Here is a 12,983-nt window from a genome sequence, read left to right on the forward strand (position 1 = left end):
AAATGTGTAAAATTTTTCGTGAATCGATGTAAATGTTTGTGGTTACATTGAGAATGTGATGGAGGGTGCACAATTACATCTCGTAATACAAAAATCTGAAGCTAACTAAGCCAAATTACTACTTTTTCGTGGAAGCACATAAGATGTGATTCATATCGACCAGATTCGTTGATTTGATATTATGTTATCTATTTTAGTCTAATTTAAAACTAAGAGATATAAACAGTGCTATTTGTTCGGTTCACGACTTGAGATAACATTTTAATCAGAGCTCCACAGCATTTTTTTATAATTTTTTAAAATTATTCAAAATTTCTTAATATAGTACTTGGAACATCGACGTTAAATTATTGGAAGAGCTGTCAGAACAGGAAACAATCAAGTTTAAAACGGGTTTATCGAATGCGGTGTCACAATTTCATGTTAGTTTTATAGGAGGGCGGAAATGAACACGGACGGGAAGCGAAAGAATCTGAACGTACGCATGTACAGGCACGATTTTTGACGACCTTCCTAAATATGTGACATTTGCGTGAACACGAACGTACGCCTTGCTGGCGCGCTGTGTGGGGTTGTTCTGCTACATTGTAAATCCCCTTCAGAAATTTCCGTCTGGTAAATATCAAGCCTGAAACTAGTTTCTGTACGATGTCTGCACACGCAATAAAGGCTGGTGAACACGCTGTTTAAATGTGAAGTTTGACTGTATTAATGTAATGTTTCATGGAGTTGAATTTTTTTTTCAATATTAGACCAATTATATAATAGAATAGAGATTCAAGTTTCAATAAGTTAAAAAATTGTTTTTTCAATTTAAGACCAATTATATAATAGAATTTTCAAGTCATAGAGTGAGATATCTTACTTTATATATACGTATAGAGGCTCTCTAAATGTCCTTGCTCTACGAATGCCCCAGGCGTTGTTAGCTCGTACCTGACACCTTGATTACTTTTCACTGCCCGCTGCCCTTTTCATGTCATTAGTGACCTAATTAATTAAAAAGTATTTATGTGTGACCTTTTGTTATATATAAATACTTATTTTTTACACGTAAATAATTATTAAACATAATACTTAAAAACTTTGTTACTCATAATATTAATAAATACATAAATACCTTCTTGTTTATGTGTGGCCAAGTTTTGGTACGTGATACAATGAACGTTCTCGTTCACATGAAATTTATATAGGCTTATATGCTCAAGGAATATATTTAGGGAGAAGTGGGGCTGACTTCGAGAGGAAGCATTGGAAACACTGCAGATAAATTACCATATTACGCCCTTTTTTATTTGATGTGTGTGGCTTACTTCGCTCTAGATGTTAATTTGAATGGAGTTACGTATAAAGTCTATGATTGGTAGACTCAAAAAAATAATCTGCTAAAAATTTTGGATCTTTGGTACCTATTATTTGAAAATGAGCTTGCCCTGAGAGTTGCGTAATTCGAATTCTATATGTATAACATATTATATGGTTCAATCCAGTACTATATGAAATAAATGTCTCCTCATGATGTACACTACAGGCGGTAGTACACATAAATATTTTGAGATTATTTAGTTACTTTACCTATTTCACAATAACCGAGAGCAATTCTGCAATATCTCACGTTTACAATCTTTTCTTTAGTGCGCAATTCAGTTCTTCGTACTTCGCGTGCTACTCGCAGCGGCAAAGAGAGTCACGTATTCTATGGTGACTAACAACATTCAAACATCGGACCCTGGGAACCAGGATCAAGATTTCCGTCGACCACCCGCTGAGCGGCAGTGGAGTAGTCTAAGTGGCCTTCATGCTCCTATATACTCCTATTATTGAAAAAACTCAATTGTAACTCAATTGTTTAAGTTCGACCTTCGAAAATACGGGATATGGTCGATTGATTCATTTCAACCAACAGCGAGAGAAATGTCACCATTAATTGTGATTTTATTCTAAATCGAAATAATGATGAAATGTTTCACCAGTTGAAAATACATATTTTTTCACGTCATCACTTGATTATAAGATTGTTCGTAAAATGATAAAAATTTCTCCTCGGTATCGATGTTTGCATTTTAATGAATTATGCATTGGAAATGAACGTTTGTGTCTACATTTAAAAGGACACATCTGCTGAGTGTTAAAGTATGTACTATTATACATGTATATATTTATTTCGGTCCATCCCACAAACGGTAATCAAATTCTATTTTTAGTGTCGAGTATATAATATTTATTGTGTCAAAAATTATTGTATCATTGAATATTATTGTTAAAACTACGTGAAATAGCAGGAAATGGATTTCACCTTTTTATGCTAATGAGGGTGTTATTTTTTTGTGCAGAAATGTTGATTGTGCAGAAATGCGCAGAGCGACTGATATGTAAAATATATGATTAATTTAGGTCCTATATTAAGTGCGCCCCAAAATGTGCTTGGCCGGAACAGTTGTTTCTATCGGCTTCAGCATTACCTTCACTTCGTAGGCTGTAGAAGGATAGTTCCAGTCTAGAAGTGCTTTACCAGGAATAGAAAGACAAATACTACTTATTTACTACACTCGAGTCCGCCCTCGAGTGTCGAAATATTTTTCAACGATGGACCACGCATTGAGCGAAGGTAGACTACTACCTTCGAATTTCAGGTAGTACTCTACCGTGAGTATTGAAAATAGCTCACATTTCCTTTAGTTACTCCACACTGAGCCCCAAAAGTACTGCCATTTTAAGTACATTCTACTTGAGCACACACATTATTTTTCCTCTCCGAAAACTGCCCCAGCATGAGGTTGGTGACGCTCACACGGCGCAAAGGCCAGACGTACGGCTTCCACCTGCGAGGTGGAAATGAGCATGGCACAGGCTTCTTCATCATCAGAGTTGAAGAGAACTCCATCGCGCAGAAGGAAGGCATCAAGGTGGGTAACGATTGCTTTAAGGTAGGACTTAGTAATATTATTATTTTATTATTATTGTCAAGCTTATTAATTATTTTTACATTACTCGAAACTAAGTTATTAAGAAACACTCTCACATGCATGTGATTGTTACCGGATGGTAAATGCATGCGGTGGACATTCTTGAATGGGAAACGAAGGTTTGAAAACGAAAAAAGTTAATGAAACTTGCCTGGATATAATTACAAGAGGGTCGGAATTACGAATTAGTAGAGTTTGAAGCACGGCCGGAATTAGTCTCACAAAATGCCAAATTTAGTCACACACAGCATCAGAATATATGGATTTGGTAGGTTTGCATTCTAAAGGCTTTTAAAAAAATATGGCAACAGCTTGTAACGTTTCATTGTTGCTCGTGCGTAGTGCGAACCACACTTTTTACGTTGTTGCCTGTCATTTAATTTATTTGCTAGAAAAATAATTTAATCATAAGCTCACTGGGATATTTTTTCATACTGTCGGCTGTGATTTTTTTTCACCAAAATGGTAAGCAGTTTGTTTGTGAGATTCATGTTTATTGTTCACCTCAGAAGCTTTTTAAAGATTTATTTACGATAAATATTTCGATATTTATTTTTCACCTGTACGTTTGTTTGGCTACATATCAAATACCGAAACTTGTAAAGCTTCATGCAACCACGAATTCGTTTTATCTCAATCCATTGTTAGTAAAGCAATATACGACCATTAGTCGACGTCTGGGAGCTACCGCCATTACCTACGTGCTTCAATTAAGGTGACCTCAACACCACCGAGGTAATGATCCTTGCTGCTCTCGCGCTGCTCCGACCCTGTCGTTGTGTCGGAAAAATAGAATGATTGCACATTTTTTCCCAAGCTTTTCACAGAGCAAGAAAATTGTACCAAAGAATTGGACCATCAAATGTTTCAAATACTGAATGCAATAATGATTTTATTTAGATGAATGCTTTCTTATACTTGTTCATATAACCGAATAATACTCGTGGGACGATATTTGAGTGATTTCTGAATCGAATGTTAATTTGAATTTCCTTTTTATTTCTCGCCTAATATTTAACGAGATAAATAAATCGGCTTAGCTATGTTACTATTGACTATGCTTGCCTATGAAATGATCTTGAATATGAAACTTACTCGTATAAAAACATACCAGCATTAAGCTAAATATTTTTTTGAGTCTTACTTCAATTATGAAATCTTAAATTTTACAATGCTAAGTTGACTCTGCTTGCATATGACATTTTTTTGAAAATGGAACTTACTCGTATAAAAACATAGCATTTACGCTAAACATTTTTGTAGTCATACTTCAATTATGAAATATTAAATCTTACAACGCTAAGTTGACTCTGCTTGCATATGAAACGGTCTTGAAAATGGAACCTACACGTATAAAACATATCAGCATTAAGCTAGAAATTTTTTTAGTCTTACTGCAATTATGAAATCTTAAATCTTACAATGCTAAGTTGACTCTGTTTGCATATGACATTTTTTTTAAAATGGAACTTACTCGCATAAAAACGTAGCATTTACGCTAAACATTTTTGTAGTCTTACTTCAATTATGAAATCTTAAATCTTACAATGCTAAGTTGACTCTGCTTGCATATGACATTTTTTTGAAAATGGAACTTAATCGTATAAAAATATAGCATTTACGCTAAACATTTTTGTAGTCTTACTTCAATTATAAAATCTTAAATCGTACAATGCTAAGTTGACTCTGCTTGCATATGACACGGTCTTGAAAATGGAACCTAAACGTATAAAAATATATCAAGCATTAAGCTAGACATTTTTTTAGTCCTACTTCAATTATGAAATTATAAATCGTACAATTCTTAAGTTATGAACCGGTTGGGAGTACTGGCCGCTCCTGACCTTTGCAGTGTTGATATGTTTCCTGCGTGCCGGGCGCTGCTTCGCTCCGCGCAAAGCGGGGTCACCGCGACATGCAGCACCGCTTTTGCCAGCTCTGTAATTCTTGAACCATAACCGCTGAAACGCACATGCACACAAGAAAAAATCTCGTAGCTGCTTGTGGGTGTTGGTTTTATGATTGCCGCGGTAATTGTTAGCCCACACACAACGGTTGTGAGCTAACAATTGTTGCCCACATTGACAACGAAGAAAAACACTGTCAAACACCTTACTTCGCGGGTACATCATTCTTTTTAACTGTTTCAACAACGATCAGTCTGAGTTTGCATTGTGGATGTAATAATATTTTGTAGACATTCAGAAAATTTATGCCTTGAAATATTTTATTAATTGTTTACATATTTTACTTGTTCGTTGATTATCTACATATAGGGTCTTTGTACCGTTATATGTATAGTGTGCTTACCCAGAATCTACACAAAAGTATATATACTAAAAGTTATCACCACTTCATGTAGTTATGTTAACAAATGTCAGAACATACAGATACATGAAATGCAATTATTAAAGTAGTCGGCATCTTAAAAGGATAACGTTTCTACTGCTATATGTACAAGTTATAAAAGTACAAGTAGCTATATGTACAAGTAATTATAAAACAAATAGTGTCTTATAATTAAGAGTTGCCAGGATTACGTTAAATACAATGTAGCCGCGATCAAAACAACTGTGGTGAGGCGTACACGAGAAAGCGAGAGTGTGCCTACACGAAGAGAAAGTTTTACTGAAGAAGAGCTCTGGTCGAACCGGCCAGCGTCAGCACCTTGCATGACGCCTTATTACGATCATTATATTCTTTGTATAACCATCACACGCCATCGTTGCTCAGATTACCTTCGGATTACATCATTAATAGACGTTACGTTGCGTCTCGTCAATGTGGTGATGCGTTGCAAAAGTGAGCATGTTGTCTGAGCCACGCGTGTAATGATAGATCAAATTTGCATCACGGTAATGACGCATTTTACCCTGAAAAACATTTAATTCGTTAAAACAAACAAAAAAAAACTCGAATTTTCATCACTTTATACTTTCATTATACTTCAATATTCCGCACTGAAACTATCTTCCCGTATATTACTCTTCACATTATGGTTCATGTATCCTAAAGTCAATGCTCTGTGGTGGCAACCTTTGACCTGCTATCGTCCTTATCTTTGAATTGCTCCTTAATAACGTGTGAATGTGTCGGTGATAAACCAGTTTATTGTCGATGAAGCAACTTGCATGTTCAACAGGAGCGCATTAGAACATAAAAGATGGAATCATATCGGAAATTAGTTTAATTGTGTATTACAGGACGAATTTGTCCATGCGTAAAGTAAATGTTTATTTCAACTAAATCACGATTTGCCTAAACAAACGATATTAATTTTCGATTTTATAGATAAATTTATTGGAAATCTACCTTCTTGAATGATATTTGGGCAATGTTTGAAAAGTTATTGATTAAGTTTTCACTATAATTATACAATTGTTGTATTAAAGCACAGAATTGTAAAACAAGCAGGATTTTTTATTGCCGATTCCACTATTCATCAGCCGGGTTTATGTACTAGGACTATTTTTCACAATAAGTTGCTAGACTTGCAGTACGATTCAGCATGACAGTTCAGAGTACATACAAAAACAAGTACTACCGATTTTTGTTAATAATTCGAAAAATTCAATGTCTAGTTCAGGTGTAGTAAAATATGCTACATTATTCAACCCTTTTAGTAGCAAGTTGTACTAAACAAAGTTGTGTGACTTCAATGTAGCCTTTTAGACTTTGATTATGTAAATTTATTTTTTGATTATGTAAATTTATTTAGCTTTGAGATCTTCGTGTTAGAATTAATCCTGTTTTTTTTTTTAAATTAGATATTCTTGGAATCGAAACAGTGCCTGGGATGCAGCGTTTATGAGCTAAAAATTCTTGGAAGTAATTACCTGCGCTCTAACGCAAAGGGATTATAAGCTCCTTCACTGTTGCCTTAAACCTGACATTTAATATTCTAAGTTCAACTGCCTTCTTAGTATGATCCACTACGAAACACGTTTGCTAATGCTGCTATCTCGTATTACTGTTGCTAATATTATATATTATAATACAATGATACCGGTACTACACTTATTATTTTTATAGACCATTGATGCTCATTTCGCTGACGAACAATCGAGTGTCGCAACGAGGCGCGGTGGCTCTATGTTATAGACTTATATAATTAATACATGTTCGGCTCGCCGAGTTGCGAGTTTTGATGGCGGGAATTAAATTAATGTCTCATTTTATTGCCACGCATCTGGTCGTAACTTTGTAGATATAATATCAATTCAATTTTGTTGTACACCACTAATTTTTTTTCGACTGAGATATTATTGATGTTGATTTGTGTAATTATTTTTGTACGCATCGTTAATTAATTCGTTGATTCGTGGCTTGAAAGTGCTGATTCGATTTAAATACTGCATTATATTTTTCTGACTCGTTTCCAATGACTCAATGCATGAATTACCGGAGTTGACGAAAAGATCTTTAAAAATTTTTCAGAATTTACTAAGAAGCCCGATCCGACAGATTTATGTTTCGTTGTTTTCAAGGTTGCATCACTCTGATTTTAGAAAGAAGTTATGTGACACAAGAAAATGTATGGCATCTAAGAAATTTTTTTTAAAATCTTACGTGAAAGCAAGTGGTCTGAGATTTTTTCCACAAAGTTTGTTGATATGCAAGTGAACTAAAAAAATATATATTTTTTATTCAAATTTCGCGGTATTCTTACTAGTTTTTTGTTTACTTGTAAATCTTGGTTTTCAACAGGCGGGTGATGAGCTGCTGGAGGTCAACGGCAGAACTGTCAACGGAGCTGTCCATCGTCAGGTGACAGACACCATCGGTTCCTCCACGACCGTCACGCTGCTGCTGCGGGAGACGGGCATCATACCTGTCAAAGAGTGAGTGCGGACGCTTCTTACTATATCGCATCTCTTAACTTTTTTTTATTTTTTCGAAGCTTTTGAGTTACTTAGTTTCTCCGAAAAAATAAAAATAAAAAAGGTAGGAGATTTACTTGAGTTACGCAGTTGCCCTAATAAAATTCCACGAAAAGGGTTCAAATATGAGAGCTCTTTGGCGCTCTTGAGTGATGTATCTAGTAAGTGTACACTTTAAATGAAAAAGATCGATGCAAATCCGCTAAAGAAATTCAAACATATTTTTACAAATATTTGTAGTAACTGGCACGCTTTTGTCATTGAGTTCACAGATATCGTCAGATGATAAAGGGTTAAATATGATGTCTTCCGTTATTTTAATTGGAATATTAAATAAACAACTCACTTCGAAAATGAGTTAAGAAAACTGAGCCCTTTTCTACTCTATTTCTTTTATTTCACTTGCAACTTGAATGTTTTAATTCACTAAAAATTATATTTTCAGGCACACTAGCGATCCCGTCACCTGGCGCCCGGTGGTGAGGTCCCCCACAGGGGCCTCCTACAGCAGCGTGCCGCGCAGCACCGGAGGACACTCTTTGGGCGCCAAGTCCAACAAAGGGCTCTTGGCCAACATCAACGTGGCCCATGCTCCTCATGGACACAACACTAAACTTGGGCAAACTGGCTCACTGAACCGAGTAACTAAAACCTCGCCAATTCTTTTGTCCAACGGTCCACTAACTCGGATACCAAACGGGCCAGTTGGCCATGTGTCTGACGGATCACTTGTACGCGTAGGCAATGGTCCGATGGTTCACCCCACCAATGGTCCTCATGTTCAAGGAATTTACGCTTCCCCTGGCCGTATACCTGACGGTTCCCCCAGGATTTTAAGCGGTTTCCCGTGTACAAATAACGGCAATGGCAACAGAGGAGCGTCACCCATGGGTCACCCCTCAAAAGCTAGTCACCGGGAGACTGGGGAGGTCATCGAGAGAGTCCTGAGTGTCGTCATCTCCACGGCAGGAAGAAACAGTCTTGGGTTTAGGTGAGGAATAATTAAACTTAAACTTGGGTATATAGTCTAAGTTATTTTCCCTTTCATGAATGTTTCTTCTCTGAAATGTTTTACTTATTTTCTCTTTTCTGAATGTTTCTTCTCTGAAATGTTTTTTTACGATGATTAGTACTAGTTTTTCTCACAGTTTTTTTTTAATTCTCGTCATCTAAGTCATGATAATTTATAAAAATATAAATTGATAACTGTCAGGAAATGATGACAGTTCTGAGAGTACAAGTACGGTGGCCAAAGATTCACTAAACCAAATGAAATTGCACCTCATTGCTTACTGAAAATTTTCATAGAAGTTTAGCCTTTTTTACACCTTTAAAATTTAGTATTAAATTATTCATGAAGACTTGGTGCTAAAATATATTGAACATATTTTTGAATGGCGCTGCTCACTTTTAATTTCGGATTATTTCTTCGTTTTCAACTTGGGTTTGGAACTTGAAATAATTTTTTAGAATTTTTTTTTGGAATTCTATTAAAATTAAATTTTGCAAACATAGCCTGGTTCATGATGAGCAATAATAAATGTCGCCCGATCAAATTTTTTCGTGTTTCTTTCTGTAATTACGATAATTAAATTGAACTACTACGTGGAAATGCTTGTTGATTATCACAATTGATAGTAGCTATTTTTACCAATTAAAGAATAACATATTATATTATGTTATATTATATTATATTACATTATATTATATTATATTATGTTATTATATTATATTATATTATATTATGTTATATTATATTATATTATATTATATTAAATAAGTAAATTTACCTAGTTATCATTTTGATTCGTACGTTCAGCATGACGCACGACAATGGCGTGGCTGTGGTGGCTACCGTGCGTCGTGGCGGCGCAGCATGGATGGCTGGCCTGCGTCAGCACGACGCAATACTTGCGTGTAATGGAAGACGCATGTCTTCCTTGACGCATGAACAGGTAAACTTTTGCGTAGCTTAAAATGCTTTTTTTTTTCAACAATCCTCGTCATAATTTATCGGCTACTTAACGAAGAAATTTTTCATTGAATCTTTCGCAAGGTTTTTAGATTTCATGCTTCATGACAACTTATTGGGAAGAATAACATATTTTTTTATTTGTGTGAACGAACAATTATTTTAATGGCCACTCAATGAAAAAGTTTATCCTCCGACCTTATATCAGTTTATGTATTCAGAAAAAATTATTTTCGAACAATTACGTGTAAATTTTATTTGTATGAGTGCAACCAAAATGACGCCATTACTGTATACTGTATACATTACTGTATACTGTATACATTACTGTATACTGTATACATTACTGTATACTGCATACATTACTGTACACTGTATACATTACTGTATACTGTATACATTACTCTCTACTGTATACATGTATACTGTATACATTACTGTATACTGTATACGTTACTATCTACTGTATACATGTATACATTACTATCTACTGTATACATGTATACTGTATACAGTACTGTATACTGTATACATGTATACTGTATACATTACTATCTACTGTATACATTACTGTCTACTGTATCCATTACTGTATACTGTATAAGTATTACTGTATGCTCCAGGCGGTGGCTGAGATGAAGAGCAGTGTAGACAGCATCAGGCTGGAGGTGCAGCGCCGTGTGGTGAAGAGTGACCTCCTCACTGGGGAGTCCTCAGGGTACAACTCCTCTGCCTCCTCCACCACGGGGGACCACCACTCGTCCCCCACCACCCACGCGTCCTCTAACCCCCGCCGACGCCGCATCTCTAGGGGGGTCAGAGACCCTGTCTCGTCAAGGTGACCACCATTTATAAACAATTTAATTTAATTTGAGCTAAATTAGAAACATTATATGTAAGTGATAATGTAGAATCAGCTCATTTTTAGCGCATTTTCTCATTTATGGAAAAAATGCACTATTGTGCTCGCCATGTCCGTCCGTCCGTCCGTCTGTCCGTCCGTCCGTCTGTCTGTCCGTCCGTCTGTCTGTCCGTCCGTGACTTCACGTTTTCGACGACGAGAAAATGCGCTCTCTGTCACTCACTGCAGTGAGTACTGAGTTATATTTTTATAAACTTTGTTACTCTTCTAGACTGAAATTTGACAATAATTTAATCGCTAAATGTAATCAAGTTTAGGTTTCCATCGTATTGTTTCCTTTCATTAAACTTTGCTTATTTCTCTACAGAAGTATATTCCCTCGTTTGCTTTAAAATTCTTTCCTTTAAGCGTGATAATATCTGCACTCGATGTAAAATTTTTATGGCTGTAATAAATGCGTGTACTTATGGGTTCGTTGGCTGCAGTATTATATGTCATTCTTCATAAGTCATTATCATTAGTCGTTGCGTATAATCATGGGTTTGGCTGATCGTTGGCTACAGTACTATACTCCTTTCCATATGATGCATACATAGAATGCATATAATCATGGGTTTGGCTGATCATTAGCTGCAATATTATAATCAATTCTTCATAAGTCATCATTCGATGCGTAGGTTTGGCTGGTCGTTGGCTGCATCTGGCGGACGTTCAGAACAAGAGAAACGGAATCGATGATCACACTCTTTAGAGCCCTTGTAATACCAATTCTCGAATACTGCTGCCAGCTCTGGACCCCGTTCACACTCGGCGCAGTGCGGCAACTGGAAGGTGTCCAGCGAACCTTCACTTCCACGATCAGAGGGATGGAAGAGTTGAACTACTGGGAGAGGATGAGGCGCCTGGGTCTGTACTCACTGCAGAGGAGACGGGAGAGGTATGTCATTCTGTACACATGGAAAATGATAACCGGAATGGTGCCAAGCTTCGAGAGCGAGACCTTCAGGATTCAGACATATCACAACGAGAGAAGGGGGAGACTGTGCAAGATCCCCCATTACGAAACAGATCCGCAGTCAGATTTCAATCCCTGCGGGAAGGATCACTTTCCATGGCAGGGCCAAGGCTGTTCAACGTCCAACCAAAGGATCTAAGAGAGGGGGAGTTCACCCTGGAGACCTTCAAGAGACAACTGGACATTTTCCTGGGCACAATCAAAGATAGACCTCCACTGCAACACTACCAGCGGCGAGAAGCAAGCAACAGCATCGTGCATCAGGTGGCCCAAATGAGGGCGGATGAACGATAACCAGAAGCGGCGATCCATCGTGGTCTGGGACTGCTATGTCCCAAACAAGTACCAAGATTACCAAGATGATTAAAGAAATCTTTTGTGAGAGCAACATTGAGCAGTGTGGCTAATCGGTTATGCGTAGTTCTTTTTGGGTTATGTGTGGTTCTTTTTCTGTTATGCGTCGTTATTTTCGGTTTTGCGTCGTTCTCATTCGGTTATGCCATTATGCGTAATCGAAAACGTCCGTAAGCATTGAGATCAATCATACTAACGAAATGAATGTAACAAATAAAATCCATTAAACACTATTTTGGCCGATGTTCTAGAATTTTACGTACTCCAATGCCGAGCTAAAAGAAACTCCAGAAGAATTTCTGTAAAAAAGTAAAAATGCATTTTTTAATTTCATCTCTTGTTATTTTACTAACTTTTTGCCTCCAATGTTTTCCCCTCTCACCTGATCTCGTTGTACGACTAATTTGATTTTCATAATTTTTCTCATAATTACTTGTATTCGAAACATTACTTCAGCGGTAAATTTATCTTGTTAGTTAACCTGGTATTCCGTTCCGCTTATTATACTCACGTGCAGCTCTATATCACGGAGCATTTGAAACTTAAATCCATCGCTTATGTTGGATTGCTGATTCCCAGTGCGTAAGGTGTAATGATCATTCCGAGCGTTTAAGTTGTCTTTCTCATTGTAATTAAAAAGTAATTGTAATTGCCAATATATTATATTGCTCGCAGATGTATTGTATTGCCCGCCAGTATATTGTATTACTCGCCAATATATTGTATAGTTCGCATATAAATTCTATTGCTGGCAATATATTGTACTGCCCGCCAATATATTGTACTGCCCGCCATTATATTGTACTGCCCGCCATTATATTGTACTGCTCGCCATTATATTGTACTGCTTGCCAATATATTGTACTGCCCGCCATTATATTGTACTGCCCGCCATTATATTGTACTGCTCGCCAATATATTGTACTGCCCGCCA

The 12,983-nt window shown here is 36.7% G+C and overlaps 1 protein-coding gene across 1 annotated transcript; it reads left to right on the top strand.

The window, feature by feature from the left end:
- Positions 1–2,410: 2,410 nt before the first annotated feature.
- On the top strand, positions 2,411–10,660 carry LOC108678223 (protein scribble homolog). Its single transcript, XM_018166589.2, has 5 exons — positions 2,411–2,906; positions 7,674–7,807; positions 8,292–8,837; positions 9,666–9,801; positions 10,442–10,660. The coding sequence occupies exons 1-5, from the start codon at positions 2,772–2,774 to the stop codon at positions 10,658–10,660; spliced, it is 1,170 nt and encodes a 389-aa protein (XP_018022078.2). The 5' UTR covers positions 2,411–2,771.
- The last annotated feature ends 2,323 nt before the right edge of the window (positions 10,661–12,983 follow it).

The sequence above is a fragment of the Hyalella azteca genome, unplaced genomic scaffold (genome assembly GCF_000764305.2).
Source record: "Hyalella azteca isolate HAZT.00-mixed unplaced genomic scaffold, Hazt_2.0.2 contig8861, whole genome shotgun sequence".
In the NCBI taxonomy this organism is placed as follows: domain Eukaryota; kingdom Metazoa; phylum Arthropoda; class Malacostraca; order Amphipoda; family Hyalellidae; genus Hyalella; species Hyalella azteca.